The 17,344-nt window shown below is 38.8% G+C and overlaps 1 protein-coding gene across 5 annotated transcripts in view; it reads left to right on the top strand.

Annotated features, from left to right (window-relative positions):
* LOC104215098 (uncharacterized) overlaps window positions 1–17,133 on the top strand; it is a 65,122-nt gene extending 47,989 nt beyond the window's left edge. For 2 of the 5 annotated variants that reach the window (XM_070174555.1, XM_070174558.1), the window contains exons 9-13: window positions 2,970–3,119; window positions 4,113–4,463; window positions 13,875–14,307; window positions 14,416–14,506; window positions 16,623–17,133. In XM_070174555.1, the coding sequence (XP_070030656.1) occupies window positions 2,970–3,119; window positions 4,113–4,463; window positions 13,875–14,307; window positions 14,416–14,506; window positions 16,623–16,827 (1,230 nt within the window). In that variant the 3' untranslated portion in view covers window positions 16,828–17,133. Of the gene's footprint in view, window positions 1–881; window positions 1,835–2,969; window positions 3,120–4,112; window positions 4,464–13,874; window positions 14,308–14,398; window positions 14,507–16,622 lie in introns of those variants that run through there. The other 3 variants (XR_011407635.1, XM_070174556.1, XM_070174557.1) reach the window with 3 other exon arrangements.
* Window positions 17,134–17,344: the final 211 nt, after the last annotated feature.

Here is a 17,344-nt window from a genome sequence, read left to right as displayed (position 1 = left end):
ATATGACATTGTCCAGCAACTGCATTATGTGTGCATATTCATCTATTTCCTCGTCATTAAGGCCCCTCCTGAAGATCAGCTGCCGCCCATTGATTGAGTAGAAATCTGCCATCTTTCCTTCTGCATCATCTGTGCATATTCATCTATTTCCCAGTCATTAAGGCCCCTCCTGAAGATCAGCTGCCACCCATTGATTGAGTAGAAATCTGCCATCTTTCCTTTTTATTTGTGGAGCAACTATATAAAACTGGAAGTCTTGATGTGAAGCTTTCATTACCCAACCATAGATCAGACCAGAATAAAATATTGTGGCCATTTCCAGTTTCAGTTTCACAAGCTGACTGTACTCATTCAAGAGATTACTAATGGTACTCCAAACTCCCCCCAAAGAAGAGGACTTTATTGCACATGGAGCCCGAAAATCTTTCCTCCCATATTTAGCTTCTACAGGTTGCTTCCATAACCTCTTGCTTCCATCATTATACCTTCATAGCCATTTGAACAATAGGCTTTGATTATGCAGCCTCAAATTTCTAACACCCAAACCCCCTCCTTTTTTCCTTCCATCACCTCCTGCCACTTAATCAAATGGAACTTCCTGCTGTTAGAGTTACCTTCCCACAGGTATTTACTTCTCATAGCATTCAACTTCTTTTCCACTGCTACTGGCATCTTGAAAAGAGACATCAGATAGGTTGGTATACCATCCAGCATACTGTTAACCAATGTAAGTCTCCCCCCAAAAGACAAGTATTGTCTCTTCCATGGTACTAGTTTACTTGCTTGCTTTGTTGAGCTTTCTGGTTGCCTTTTATTTTATGCTTCTAGGTTCTGATTACTATCTATTTTTTAATTGAAGCTAATTGCTTAGTTATTTTCAGTTTAGAAGCTCAAAAGTAATAATAACTCCGTTTGCGAGGGGCATCATGAAGGGATGGGAAAAGTTTAGTGAAAATATTACTTTTAGGATTGGGGATGGAAGCAGGGTTCATTTTTGGGAGCATAAATGGTGTGGTGAGAATATATTGAAGGAAGATTTTCCCAACATTTATGGAGTTTCGTGCCAAGAGAGCTGACAGTCCGACAGATTCACATGTTTAATGAGGGGGAAGTTCACTGGGATTTGAGATTTAGGAGGGACCTCCAAGATTGACTGTTGGGGGAATTTGAAACCTTGGTTGAACTTTTGTACAGGCAGAATACATCACAGACTATTCCTGATGTATGAAGATGAGATGGCAAGTGAGTAGAGATGATTGGTTCACTGTCAAGGCTTATTATGAGAGAGTACTGAGGAGGGAGGAGGTCACATTTCCAAGTCGCTCTATTTGAGTCCCTAAGGTGCATAGGAAGGTTTGCTTCTTTGTGTGGCTGGCATCGAGGGGCGTGATTTTGACAGCGAAAATCCGAGGAAGAGGAAGATCACCTATGTTGGCGTTTCATGTGCAAAGGTTCGGGGAAAGATGTTGATCATCTCCTTTTGCATTGTCGAGTGGCTTCATGACTGTGGGTTTTGGTCCTTAATTGGTTTGGAGTGCAAAGATGGGACGACATGAGTGGGAAGAAAAGTCCAAGGGCGTGGAAGTTTGATCCTTTAGCTATCATGTGGATGATATGGAAAGAGAGAAAGAAGAGAGCTTTTGAAGGGATTGAGTTAGGTTTTGTAGAGTTGCAAAATAGTCTTTTGTCTATAGTTTCTTTTTGGTGTACCCATGAGGTGTCTATTTGTATAGATGATTTGGCGTCTTTCGTTGAGAACAATATTTTGGTGTAGGTTCTCTTTTTTTTGCGGTATATTACTTGTACACGGGGTTCTCCCCTTCTATTAATAAAATTATTTACCATATCAACAAAAAACTCCTTTTGCTGTATTTTAAGCTTATTTAACTACTGTACAAGAGTGGGGCTCTTATAAATTTTTATGTGGCCGGGGAGAAACAAATCAAGGGACTAGTGAATTGTCGCCATCAACACCAGCTTCCCCCCCCCCCCCCTCTTTTTTTCCCCTTTCAAAATCACCTCTACCAAAAAAGATTGGATTCTGTGATGATTACCATTCTTACCATGCATATTACATTGATAACCTTAGTGCCATAATTGCTGCTACCAACACCTCCATATTCATTGCCAGACTCAATCATCAAAAGCAAGAAACAAACTGCTATAATAATTGCTGGTTTATTTTCTTATTAATTGGAGTCATTCAGAGTTTCTTAGAAGTTTAATCGCGCAAGAGTGTTGTACTGGTCTCTTTCCTCCAGTTGGAATTACTGTTTACAACTTAATTTCTTTCTTTTCTTCTCTTGCTTTATGTGTCTCTGCCCTATCGGGGTAGGGGTAAGGTCGGCGTACACACTACCCTCCCCAGACCCCACTTAGTGGGACTTTACTGGGTCGTTGTTGTTGTTATCTTGCTTTATGTTAATTGAGGTTGAGGTTATGTAGTTTTTTCCACTTGCATGCATTATGAACAAGCTCAATATCAGTTTGAAAATGAAGCATTTGTTGGCATGTTACCTCAGAAGTGTCATTTGGGGGCATAGATTCATCTGCTCATTTGGTTATCCTTGCATCCAGTAGATAAGAAGTGATAGTAAGCTTCTACAATGAAAGTACATTTATCCCTTGCTTTTTATACAATCTTGTAACTAGAACTGTTAACATTGTGTTCACATTTTACACCAATAAACTTATTAACTTAAAAAATCCTAGAAGTGCACGTATTGGCAAGTTTGTTCCTCTTTAAGTATATGAAGTTCTTGTTCCATATAGTTATAGTGTCATAAGAATGTGGGTCTTTAGTTTGTTGGTTTAATGCGGAACATAAATTTTAATTTCGTTTATAGGAGCTTGTTTTTTACCGTCTCCATCCAATAGATGTTTTTTCACTTGATCATGTTTCTCTTTCGGAAGAGTGGTGAGCCTCTCCTAAGCAAGAGCTGAATTCAGTCAGATGGTTTATGTTGCAGATAGTGAAGAAGTCTGTTGGAATACCCAAGATGGCCAGGTACTTAGTTGAACAATGTGGCTTGATCTCATGGTCATCCTGTGTCGTTTCATCTCTCTCTTGGAGTCCGTGCAGAAGTGATTCATTTGTTGAGTTGACTGTTATACTAGAGGTATTTGTTCCTTTTATTAAGTACTATAAAAATCTCTAGTTCTTCTTTCCCTTCTTTTTAATTATCTCGACTCTTTATGCCGTTAGATGCATGACGTTTCTGTATTATCTCTCGAGGATGGAGAAGGCTTTTTATATGGACTTGAGTGTGTGCCAGTAGCAGGACGTTTCTGTATTAAACTCATTCATGACCTATACGTTAGGATGCATGACAATGTATTCACAGTTGAAGAGTGTTGCTGGGATATAGTAGATCGATATTTGAGTTTGCACCTATATGCATATATATTCTAATATGGACTTTTAGGCAGTCAAAAGGATCAATATTTCTTTTTTCTCAAACAAATATATTAATCATGTTAGTATTTTATGTACATATTCATTTAGAGAAGTCTCCAATTCCTATAAATTCATTATTCCGTGTACCAGTCTGCTGAAATAGAGTAAGAGACATGGGTATTGACTTCTAAACCATTGGATGGTGATAAGTTAAGTTATGGATCAAGTGTCGACTGTAGCCACCAATACCAATCAAGAAATTTGGGTTTCCGAGGTTAAAAGTGTTTTTGTTGATTCCATTCAGATCGTCTGAACTGGGGTAACACAACAAGAAAAACTTGCATGCATCAACCTCGATGTCCTTGGGTATTTGCCAAGTTTTGTCAGATTTAGGTTCTAATCCTTGGGTATTTGCCAAGTTTTGTCAGATTTAGGTTCTAAGTAGTGTACCACATCATTTTCCACCATAGTCAGACAGTGTACATTATACTCTCAATTCATTTTCAGTATTGCTGCTCTCCTTCACCACCAATAAAGTGGAGATTGACTCAGCCCCTCCAAAGCATTAAATCTCGTGGTACTTTTCCCAGATTGAAGTCATTGCTGAGTCGCTGAACACTGTTTACCCTTTTGCATCTTGAACTGTTTTATGTCCCTGATAGCTTTTTGTGTACACTGCTATACTTTATTCGCTTATCACACGTTTATTGTTTAGGCACTCAATGAAGTAATTTTGTCGAGACATACTATTGAGTGGATGCAGAAATATGCCTTGGAGCAACTTGTGGAACTCTCTTGCAATCTATACAAGATGCTAGTTGAACGTGTTGAAATATTTAAAGGAAAGACTCAACTTGTTAAACTGATTCTACAAATAGTTACATCAGCATTTAAGATATCCCAAAAGAGGAAAGTTTATCAACCGCATTTCACCATCTCCATTGAGAGTTTACTTCAGTTATGTGAAGTTGTTGATGAATGCTGTGATGGAAGGCAAAGTCCTGTTGCACAGATTGGACTTGAAGCTGTACTTATGAGCACCCCTCCAGTAAATATTCTGCAAATGGTAAACCCCCTTTTCACTCCTTCTATAAGCTACGTGTTTGTTGATATCAAGCTTTGTATACATTCCTGCTTCTGCTGCAAGCTAAACATGGAATGTGCTTTGAAATTTGAAAAAAATGCAATTGTGCGAGACTGGATGCTTCGTGCTTTTGGTGTAGGAATATCATGATCAGTGTTGTGAAAAGCGTGAAGCGAGGAAAAGCGACAAGCCCCATTTCACGAGAAGCAAGAAGCGAAGCGCTCGCTTTTTTTAAGTGAAGCGGAATAAAAAAAAAAAATTTAAATAAATACTGCATAGACAACACATGTAATTGTAAGCAAATGTTCAATACTTCAATTAAAAAACTAAAGAGTAGCATCAATTAAAGCACAAAATGAGCATCCTATTCTTCTACAAGATTGTCAAATTCTTGTATTCCACTATCATTATTAAATTGGGCAGAAATTGGGGGCAGAAACTGGAAAAATTGGGCAAAATTTTTTTGAGAAAGAACCGAAGGTAAAAAAAAAATTCGCCAGCATTTTGGAAGTTTAGAATGAATAAGAAGAAGAAGACTGAAAATCAAAAGTAGAAGAAGCAGAACATACCTGTGCTGTTGAAGAAAGCAGAAGAACAAACCTTGGAACTTGAGATAATTTCAGAAATCTGAAGTTGATGAAGAAGAGAAGAAGAAATCGCTGCTCTTGTTGAAGAAAAACCTAGTCTCGCTGCTGTTTCTGAACTCCAGATAGTATTTACGGTTTACAATAGGGCTTGGGTTAATTTAAACAAAGAAGCGGTCGCTTCTCTCGCTTTTTACAGAGAAGCGGTCGCTTTTTCGTACCAGAGTCGCTTCACAGACCTAAAGCGCTTACCTGGACGCCTCGCTTCGCTTCTCGCTTAAAGCGAGCGCTTTTTTAATCGCTGATCATGATAGAAAACTTGTTATAGTATTTTGATCTTCTGTATTCTTTGGGGATGTAACTGGAACAGATACGCTGTAATCCGTTAGCATTTCATTTAACCCATTAAATTTGAGCATTTAACAAGCTGATCTACACACATCTGTTCTTTTTGGATTGGTAGGCACACATCAGATGGATTAAAGTAAGGTGCAAACACTTTGACTTGAAACTGGTGCTGACTCTCTTTTTTCAAAGATAAATGTTGGACTAATGAGTTCTGATAATAAGAGACGTCATAATCCATTTTTCTGTATCTTGTGATGAGTTAGGATTAAAGTTGTCCAAAGCAGTAAAATCTTGTGCTAGATGTAGGGTCCTGGAATTTTATACCCGCCTATAAACCAGATACACACTTAATTGTAAGTAATATTCTTACATTCCAATGCCTATGACAGTGAGTTTTAGCTCATGGCAACCAATGACATTTCGATTCCCTAGGTTTTCCACCAATATTTCTAATTGTTCAAAAAGTATCAGGAACACTTTAGAGCACAAACTTTTTAGCTCTCAGGCACACTCGCCGAGGAGCCTGAGTACAAGAATTTTTAGCTTTCCATGAACACCATTAGACAACCCCCGAGATTCCGACCACTCCACTGAATCTTTTCCGACGAAGCAGCCTCCACGCGCGGTCCTTTCCCCCACGCGCCGGGCGCGTGAGCCTCTTTCCGGCAGCTTTTCAAAATTTTTTTTTGGACAGCTTCCTTTACTGTTAATTCCGACCAGATTTGTACAATTTTTTCAGATTTCCGACGACTTTTATTTTTCCGGGAGCGGGAAACCTCTGTTTTGGCCCAAATTTCAGTTTCTTTTACCTCAACAGCTCAACTGTGATGACCATCAAATACTCCTTATAATTTCCATAACCTGAACAGTTGGGTTGTACAATATGGGAGACAACCGGATTTATTTCAACGCAAGATTCAAATCTTTTGACATCACCAGATGGAATTCCAACAAAGAGGTATGGTTCGAATGGGTGGAGAGAAGCCGCAACATGATGAGACGTTCATCCATGGGCAGAAAGGTAATGGAATGGATTTGTTTTGTACTTAAAGAAGCGTCGAAAGATCAAATGAATTTAGTGAAGCGATGGAAGTGCAAGGAACATATGACAGAACATTTCTGTACCAGGAAATTCAACGTTCACGGAAGATACATGAGCATTCTGTCACTGAAGGGAGAAGGGAGGTCTGTTATTATAATTCCAGAGTTAGCCTTGAATGCAGGTTGGAATGACATAGCAGCTAAGATAGAAAGATTCATACATCAGACCCCCAAAATGAATCCCACAGTCCCACCTAAAATCACGGTGGACAACTACCCTTATGTCAAAGCAATCAAGGAGAGTAAATGACAATCCAATACCCTTCGAGAGGCAAAGGTCAGCATAAACAATGGAGATATCTCTGTTGTGGAACCGACAGGTAGCGAGGATTCTGGTTTACTAAAAAGATGCATTGTCGGGTTTTTTGGGAAAGAAATCAATGAGAGACCCACTTTAGCAGACATAAGGCGATGGGCTAGTGCGTCATGGAACAAAGGATATGGAGTAAACATGTATGAAATGACAGGCAACATGTTTCTTTTTGAATTTCCAAATAGATTCATGGCGGAGCAGATTATGCAAGGAGAATGGAGTTGGAAAAAGTTCAAGCTTCATTTGGAATGGTGGAGTCATACTGCTGGATGCATTCCAAACTCACAAATCGAGGAAACATGCTGGATTAGAGCCATGGGGATTCCTTTACATCTATGGTCACAAAAGATCTTCAAAGAAATAGGAGATCTCTGTGGGGGATGGATAGCTACTGAAGAAGAAACTGATCTCAAAAATCATCTTAAGTGGGCAAGAATTAAAATTGTTGGTGATGGCAGAAAGACTCCCAATGAGGTTGGGATTGTAAGAGACGGTATCAAATTTTTCATCCCAATCTGGGCTGAAAGACAGATAAGATATGAGCTGAAGATGCAAGAAAACGAACAATGTTTTGAAATAGAGAGATATTTGAACAATCAAGTGGGGTGCACCATATTGCAAAACACTGATAAAGGAAAGGCAAATGTGCAACTTACACAAGGTTCGAGTTCGATGAATCAGAGCAGTAAAGTGACAAACAACGAGCTGAAATCCTATGACTCCGACTTGGCTGCACAAGTCATCTTTAATGATCTCTCGTGTGAGTTTTCTGATGATATTAGGCTGAAGCCTTGTATTGAGGAAATGGGAGGACCTTCTTACCTGGGGGCAATAGAGTCCACTCCCGGGGATCCAATCCCCAATGAAAACCTTGAAAGTATGACAAAGACAACATTCAACAGCTGCAGTCAGCCAGAAGGTGGAGCAAAGATAGCAAGACTGCAACAGAAGGCAGGGGAGCAGAGCATAAACACAATTACGGGGGAAGATCAAGTTGGATGTGTTTTGGAACAACTAAAGCACTTTAGCTCTATCCAAGATTGAGAAATCGAGGAAGTGAATCCTATAGCAGTTCAGCAACACAATCCTTTAATGGATAAAGACATGGATGCAACACTATGGGTCCATCAAAATATGATCAAATTGGGGAAAATGTTTGGAGTAGATTTTCAAGGCAATGAAGAAGAAGCATTGGAGTTGTTAATGCAAATTGACAGTTGCAGACAAGTTAGAAGAGTGGAGATAGAGTTGGAGGTGAAGAAACAAAGATTCAAAGGATCACTGGAATTAAAAGGTTTAACTTCGTTTGATGTCAAATTCAAGAGTGACGGGAAAAGGAGTAGAGGAAGAGATCTATCAATCATTTCAATATGAAGATTAAAGTAATTTCCTGGAATGTAAGGGGTTTAAACGACAAGAAGAAAAGGGAGATAATAAAAAGTCAAGTGCCGAACTGGAGGGCAGACATTATATGCATGCAAGAGACAAAAGTTGAGGGGGATATTAAGGAAATAGTCAGTCAAATCTGGGGTGGTAGATGGGTGAGGTATGAAAGTTTAGAAGCTAGCGGCACGAGAGGGGGGATTTTGTTATTATGGGATTGCAGAGTATGGAAAGGGGAGGTGTTACAGACTGGTGCATACACTTTGACTTGCAAGTTCGAGGCTCTTTTACAGAATTTTCAATGTCACATAACAGGAGTGTATGCCCCAAATTGTAGAATAGAAAGGAAAATAGTATGGAGAGAAATTGGTGCAGTGAGGGGATTGATGGAAGGTCCTTGGGCGGTTGGTGGCGATTTTAACGTTACAAGGTACCCTTCTGAAAAACGGGAATGTTCAAGGAGGTCCAAAGTGATGGTGGAATTCTCGGATTTTATAGAAGATATGGAGTTGATAGATCTACGACTTGAAGGAGGCTACTATACTTGGTTCAAAGGGGACAATCATACAGCCGCTTCAAGAATTGATAGATTTCTCATTTCAGAAGAATGAGATGAAAGCTTCAGAAACATCAAGCAAACTATCCAACAAAGATTGATTTCGGACCATTCACCTGTGGCTCTATACTGTGGTGCGTGGGAACAAGCTAAATCATACTTTAAGTTTGAAAATTGGTGGCTGAATGTGGAAGGTTTTGATGACAGAATTAGAGACTGGTGGACATCTTTTGAATTCTCAGGAAGACCAGATTACATTTTAGCTTGGAAGTTAAAAGCTCTCAAGGGCAAGCTAAAAGAATGGAGCAGAGTTTATGAAGGTAATTTGGGACTGCAAAAAACAAAATTGCTAAGTCAACTAGCAGGTTTTGAGACAACACAACAACTAAGAGCGCTGACAGAGGAGGAATCAGTGAGGAAAGTAGCTACTCTAATGGAGATTGAAGAACAACTCAAGAATGAAGAAATTGTATGGAGACAAATCAAGAGCTCTATAGCTCAAAGAAGGGGACAGAAATACAAAATTTTTCCATCGCACTGCAAATGCACACAAGAGAAACAACAACATTGATCAACTAATGATTCGACATGAAGTAGTCGAGGATCCAGACAGAATAGAGATTGAGATAACTGAATTCTACAAGGAGTTATACAAAGAGCCTGAAGAGTGGAGACCAACGGTCAATTTCGAAAATAGCTCAAGAATTTCTGAATCAGAAAGGGAGCTTTTACAGAGTAACTTTGAGGAACAAGAAGTTTTGACCTGTCTGAAGATGTGTGCAAGTGACAAGGCCCCAGGTCCGGATGGATACACAATGGGTATTTTCAGAAAGTGCTGGGACATTTTGAAGGAAGACATCATGGCGGCCTTCAACAACTTCCATTCTCAGAAGATGTTTGAGAAAAGCTTCAATGCAACATATATAGCCTTGATTCCAAAGAAGACAGGTGCGAAAGAATTGAGAGATTTCAGACCGATCAATCTGATAGGGAGCTTCTACAAATTGCTCTCAAAAGTCTTAACCGAAAGACTTAAGAGGGTGGTAGGGGAAATTGTCGATGCTCAACAAATGACTTTCATCAAAGGAAGACAAATAATAGATGCAGTGTTGATTGCCAACGAAGCTGTGGATTCAAGAATAAAAAAGAAGGAACCTGGAATCTTATGCAAATTAGATATTGAGAAGGCCTATGATCATGTAAATTGGAGCTTCATACTCAGAATGTTAGAAATAATGGGTTTTGGGCAGAAATGAAATAGATGGATGAAATTTTGCATATCTACCGTAAAATTCTCCATTCTCATAAATGGATCTCCTAAAGGTTTTTTCCATTCACGCAGAGGTCTGAGACAAGGTGATCCTTTATCTCCCTTTCTATTCATTATAGCCATGGAAGGATTGAACAACATGATCAAAACGGCTAAAGTCAGTGGATGGGTTAAAGGTTTTGAGGTAAACAGGAGTGGGACAAACAATCTAGAGATCACACATCTCCAATATGCTGATGATACTCTAGTCTTCTGTGATGCCGAAAAGGAACAACTTAGATTGCTAAGAATCATTTTGGTCTTATTTGAGGGAGTCTCAGGACTACACATCAACGGGAGAAAGAGCAATATTTTTCCCATTAATGAAGTTAACAACATGGAGCAACTGACACAGATATTGGGAGGAGAAGTTGAGTCCCTACCAACTGTTTACCTTGGGATGCCTCTTGGTGCAAGATCCAAATCAAAAGAAATCTGGAATTCAGTCATAGAAAAGTGTGAGAAGAAGCTGTCAAGATGGAATTCACAATACCTATCATTGGGGGGCAGACTAGTTCTAATAAACTCAGTATTAGACTCACTTCCTACTTATATGATGTCTTTGTTCCCAATTCCAGCAGACATTTTATAGAGATTGGACAAACTCCGAAGATCATACCTTTGGTAAGGATAAGGAGAAAAAGGTCTTTCATTTAGTTAAATGGAAGACACTCACAATGGATAAAAAACAAGGTGGTTTAGGAATAAGGAATTTGAAGAATCATAGCAAGGCTCTTAGAATGAAATGGTTATGGAAGTACTCTCAAGAACCCCAATCTTTATGGGGCAAAGTGATCAAAGCAAAGTATGGTGAGGAAAATAACTGGGTGTCAAAAAAAGTCAGAACATCATATGGAGTAAGTGTGTGGAAATCCATCAGAGAACTTTGGCCTATAATGAAGAATCACTCCTCCATAAGAGTGAACAACGGAAGGAACACATCATTCTGGAATGATAATTGGTTAGGAAACGGAAGCTTAAAGGAAAGATACACCAACATGTTTGGTTTAGCACAAAACCAGCATAAGACAGTAGCTGATATGAGGAGTCATCAAGGATGGGAAATCGCTCTAAGAAGACAGTTGAATGACTGGGAGATAACAAGATTAGCTGACCTTTACAAAGAGCTGGAAGCATTTAAAGGATTACAAGAAGGTTTTGATTCACTTTGGTGAAAGAGGCACAACAGAGGGGTATACCGGGTGAAGGACACATATAAGATTTTGAATCATAATAATCAACAGGTGGACCCATGGCCTTGGAAACATATATGGAAAACAAAGATTCCATACAAGGTAGCTTGCTTCACTTGGCTACTAGCAAAGGAGGCGGTATTAACCCAGGATAATCTCATAAAAAGGGGAATTTCTCTGTGCTCAAGATGTTTTCTGTGCGGGGAAAATGCTGAAACTGTCACACATTTGTTTCTATATTGCAAGATTACAGACCAACTATGGAAAATCTTTATTAGTCTTAGGGGTATTTCATGGTCAATGCCATACAAGCTTAAAGATGTCCTTTATAGCTGGGAAGAAGCTGGAGCTGAAGCAACTAGTAGAGATAGATGGAGGACTGTCCCGGCTTGTATCTGGTGGACAGTTTGGAGGGAAAGGAACGCTAGATGTTTTGAAGATAGAAGCAATCCAGTGCAGAAGATCAAACTCAATTGTATTCTTCTTTTTTGTTTTTGGTGCAAACAGATTTACATAGAAGATACGTTGACAATTATAGACATACTAGGATCTTGCTAGGTCTCGAATTAGAACATCTACTAATCCTCTCCATGTAAATTTGGTTTTCAGTACATAGGACTGATGTTTTTAATATATACAATAGTTACCAATTCAAAAAAAAAATATTCTTACATTCCTTCCAATTCGAATTTGATATTGTGTTTTTCTCTTTAAGCTGTATCAAATTTGATTTTCATTTCCTAAAATGGAATATCTTTCATCTTATCACAAATTAGCAGTTTGTATACGTTAGCCAACCACACAATAAACCAAAAGTAGCATATCGCGTCACTTTTAGACCCCCTTGTAATATAATTAACAATATTTTTTACTCTGATTTAATCAACTATTCCAAGTCAATATTTTTCTTCTGGAAATCCTATTAAGTTAAACCATGACATTCAATATTAATCGGAAAATAAATGATAATTGCAAGATTACAGTGAGAAAGCAGTCTTCCTTTGTTATCTTTATAAAAGACTAACTAAAGTGTTCCCAGCACTATGCCCTTTTTTCACGGTCTTTGGTCTCAATTATTCTTCTTGTTGTGGTCTTTTACCATTGCTGTTTGATGTCTTCTCCAAGGCATCTTTACTTACTATTGGTTGGTTGACCTCTTTCCTGTAGCATGATGATATGAATAAGCAATTTCACATCCATCAAGGATAGTTCTCTCCGACGAGTTAAACAGCATCTTTTGCTCTACTGATTGATCTTGTTTGTCTGCTGAAGCTAACTTGTATTATCTTTTCATTATTTGATGGATTTGGACATCATGGTGCCATCATATAGTTTTCCCACTATGCTCACACCAGGGCTAACCCTGCTTTTAGAACTGATTGGACGAGCCAGTTAAGCTAGTCAACTGGAATCAGACCCTTGCTCCTTTTAAAATTTATGGTTTTGTGAGTTAGGCATCTCTCTCTCGCTATGCAGACACTCCCTTGGAAACGAATGTAGCCGGAAATCATATGGATTCTGAAATATACCGTGAACGGAAATGACGTTCGCACATAGAAGAGTTATTTATATGTGCAAACAATTCCACGTATGGAACAAATTACCCTGTCTTCATATACCAAAAAGGCTTAAAATCCAGCTCTAGCAAAGGACAACAACTAACTTCAGGAGACATGCACCTAATGAAAAAAAGGAAAGAAAAGAAACATGCACCTAATGAAGCCACTGGATGAGGTCCATTTAGTACCTTGCTTGATGGATTCAGTTGTTCACATCCGGACTTACAATAATCCATTTGATCATAAGAAGGGTACGAACAAAAGCAATTTGTTATTCAGTTAAGATTAGCGTCATAGAAATGCGGATGTTAGGATTGATATGCATTCATACAGGATTAGAAGAAGATACAAGTAGCATGTATAGATGGCATCAATATTTCACTCATCAGCATGTGAAAAGAATTGACCCTGTTGTTGTCTTTGGATTCCACAATACAAGGTTAAACTATCTTTCACATTAGAGTTCCCATTGATGTTGGACTTGGCTTGATCACTTTTGGGCAAAGGGCAGTCCGGTGCACGAAGCATCCCCATTCACGCAGGGTTCGGGGAAGGGCCGTGCCCCAAGGGGTGTGATGTAGGAAGCCTACCCTGATGCAAGCATCAGTGACTGATTCCACGGCTTGAACCCGTGACCTATAGGTCACATGGAGACAACTTTACCGTTGCTCCAAGGCTCCCTTCTGGCTTGATCACTTTTGGGTCTCACAGAAATGCTGCTACTCATTGGTTGTGTTTAGCTGATTAATGTAGGTTTTGTTTGAGTATTCTGGTGATATAGATCCGTTCTAGAGTTACTTTTATTTGAAATATGGTTATTTTACACCAAAAATTGGGAGGGCAGTGAGTTCTGAAGTAAGTGTAGCAAGATATTCAGATCATGAGATCCTGACTTGAAATGCGTAAGCCTAAGCATCCTGATGAATTCATATGTTGTGCCCATCAATCTTTAGTACTGGTTTTCTGGAGATCACTAGCTTTGGTGTGTATGTATGGTTTTCTATATTCAAATCATTTGTAAGTTAATTCTGTTTTATATTTTTCCAGGACAAGGAAAAGGTTTCCAAGTTTGTTAGATGGGCTACTTTAATTGCTTTGCAGCCAAAGATTGAAAATATCCACGGGCTGGAAAATTTTGCTTGCATTGTGAGACTGCAAGCTGAGGAAGAAACAGATGATTCTCTGATATCAATGCTTGTTCGCTGGCTTGCTGCATCAGTGATTGTTGGAAAGCTTTCCCCTAGATTCAGTAATTCGGACTTGTGTCATTCCTTTGACAGATCTAAGCTCAATAATCTGCTTTCTCTGATGGAATGGAATGAGCAAAGATGTGAGGAAACCAACAGGGCATTTGCATGTGAAGGAACTTTGGCCTCATCCATCTTTTTTCTGCAACAGCTACAATGCACAAACTATATAGTACTTCCATCTGTTGTTTCTGCACTCTGTCTGCTGCTTTTATCTAGTCTTTCCTCAGCAGGTAGCCTCATAAGCTTATCAATACTGCTTTCTCCTTTGTTCACTTAGACAACTTCCTGTTTTTCACACTAATGGCCGACTTGTTTATTAAGTGTTTGCTGTTTGACAGAATCAGACATCTTAGCTGGCGATGCAGTACAGTGGGCAACCCTCTGCTCAAAGATTAATTGCCCTGCTGAAGCTAATCCTGCCTGGAGATGGTACATATACCGCTCTCTACTTTACTTTCTAGAACGAAAAAGGGCCAAAACCACCCCTAAACTATAGGCTTAGGGCCAAAAATACCATTCGCCCCCCCTCTTGAGCTAAAATTGCCCACAATGTTTTCTTTTTGGCTCAACTTTACCCTTATGACTAATGTGGCCCACTCTGAATTTAAACTATATTTATTTAATTATTACATAGCAACTTCTTATTGGCCCATATTAGAACACTGACCCCATTAAAAATCTCACCCATATGTAAAGATCCATGACGCATATCCGGTTTTAATGAAAAACCCCAGCATCTCTCTTCCTAAACACATACGTGCATCTTTTCTTTCTTTTCAGTTAAGGTTCTGCAAATTCCCTTCTCTCCTTTTTCTTGTGCAACTGATTCATTTGCTTCAATTTCAAAAAGGGGACAGTTGAAAACAGACCATTTCGGTTGAAATTTTGTAACTGGAATATGAAAGACTCAATCTTTAACGAAAATTGAAACCAGGAATGAAGATTGAGAAATGCGGATCGATCCGTTAGTGGCTATTGGAATTTGGACGGATAGTTGATTTGTTTCTTGATTGGTCAAGTATGTAGAGTTCAATCACATTAAGTTAGAAGATTGAAGTTATGTAAAAGGATGATAGCTGAGAATTGAGGATTGAGATTTGGCAAAAATTAAAACCAGGTTAAAAGAAGAAGAAGATGCACGTATGTATTTAGGAAGAGGAGATGTTGGGGTTTTTCATTAAAACCGGGTATGGGCCAGGGATCTTTACATATGGGTGGTTTTCTTAATAGGGTTAGTGTTTTATTGTGGGCCAACAAGAAGTTGCCATGTAATAATTAAATAAACATTTTTAAATTTGGAGTGCACCGTTAGTCATAAGGGTAAAGTTGAGCCGAAAAGATAATGTTGAGGGCAATTTTAGCTCAATAGGTGGACGGAGGGTATTTCCTAAGCCATACTTCAGGGGTAGTTTTGGCCCTTTTCTGCTTTCTAGAGATACACTTTCTTTCTGGGGAGAAAAATGAAAAGAAAAGAAACCAAAAATACTAACCCACCACCCCCATTGAGGAACAACAGTTGACTGGACATCTAGGGGTAAAGCACTGTTTGTTCCCTGGGTGCTGCGAATGCCAATGTGATGTACTTCTGCTAGCCATTTGAAGTTTCGTTCTTGTGCTTTGGGAGATGGCCTCTCATTGTTAAATCTCCTGCTGCTGCGTAGAAATATGTACACCTCAAGAATTCCTCTAGTGCTTGTGATGTCTATGTTACTCCATTCTCTTTCTAGACTATTACTGGCTAGTCCAAAGACTCTGAAGACTGTTAGTAGAGCAATATGCAGGAATTAACAAAGCAGAACCTTGTCTTATGTGAAACCTCTTTTTACGTCTTTATATTTCCACCATGCTGATGTTATAGAGTTGGGATTTATTGCCATAAACATTACACTCCACTAGTGTAAATTCTTTTCTTTCAGAGTATAGGTTTTCCAAATCATAAGTTCTCCTACCAGTTTTTACTGTCTGTGCCCATCACTGAGCTGTCTCTCTCTCTCTCCATTCCCCGTCGAGAATCTGCAGATGAATATGGGGTCACTGCATAAACAAACTAAGCAATAGCATGGAGTAGTTCAAAACAATTAAGGACAAGATGCTTAAATGATTTGATTTTAGCAAGATGATGGGGTTTTATTATGTCTGGATTTTATGAGAGAAGTTACTTCAATAAACTTATAGGCTGGTATTTTTTTGATTACGGACAAATTCCGGGGGGGCAGTGGCACACGATTAGAAACTCAGTATATAATCGGCCTACCCCTCTATCCTTTCCACTTAAATACCAACTTTTTGTCAGCAACATGTTTGAACCCGTGGCGTGCGCCTAACCCACATCACGCACCGTGCTCTTACCACTATACCAAAGCCCCGGGACAAGAAACTTCAAATAACCATGTAGTTCAACGAATTTATAGGCTGGTAGGTTTTTTAAAGAAGAATATATAGGCTGATATTTTCTTTTTCCCAATTTACCTTTTTCTGATAATTAACTGCTGCTTTGAGATACATATATGAAGTGCCATATTTGATGTTAATCTTTGTTGAACAGGTCATTTTACCAACCATGGAAAGATCATTCTTCTGAGCTCACTGATGCAGAAAAGTTGGAAGAAAATCAGGCTTGCGAAATGCTTCTTGTTGTAATTTCAAAGTTGCTAGAAAGAAATTCATTATACTCGCAGTTCTTTTCCTTCCAAGATTTAGAGAAGTTGTGCGTCTTTGACTGGGAGAGAAGTATCCTTAATTCTCAGTAATTCTTTTAGTATTATTTATTTGATTAATTTAATTCCATTATTTGGTTAAAATCCGTGGCATTTTTGCTGATTCATCACTCGTAGAGCTAATTTCTTATTTCCACCAAGCGTAATGAGAGAGCCTAGACCAGGTGTTAACGAACACAATGCAGTTGGCGTTTCTTTTCCTTTTGATCTTCATTCATACTTTTGTATATAATGTGTACTAGATATATTCAAGGTGTATTTCTTATTCTCCTTTATAAAAGTAAAATCACACTCAGTGCAACTTTTTCTCCTTTATAAAGTTTCTGCAAATTTTATTTTTGTGAGAACTTGTTTCGGATCTGTAGCATGGTCAAAGTTCAGAGCTTCAGATAAATTATTATGCGTTTCACTATTCAGAGCTTCTTATAAATTTATTATGTGTTTCAAGGTGAGCGAGTGTTCGTTAAATAGTGAGAGGAGAACTGAGTATAATATGGTATACTTTCCGTAGTTCCAGCAGATTCAGTTGCAACTTACCGTGAGCTTCCAA

Source organism: Nicotiana sylvestris, chromosome 5 (genome assembly GCF_000393655.2).
Source record: "Nicotiana sylvestris chromosome 5, ASM39365v2, whole genome shotgun sequence".
NCBI classification, from domain to species: Eukaryota; Viridiplantae; Streptophyta; class Magnoliopsida; order Solanales; family Solanaceae; genus Nicotiana; species Nicotiana sylvestris.
The sequence above is the reverse complement of the archived record's forward strand: the minus strand, read 5'-3'. Positions and strand labels throughout refer to the sequence as shown.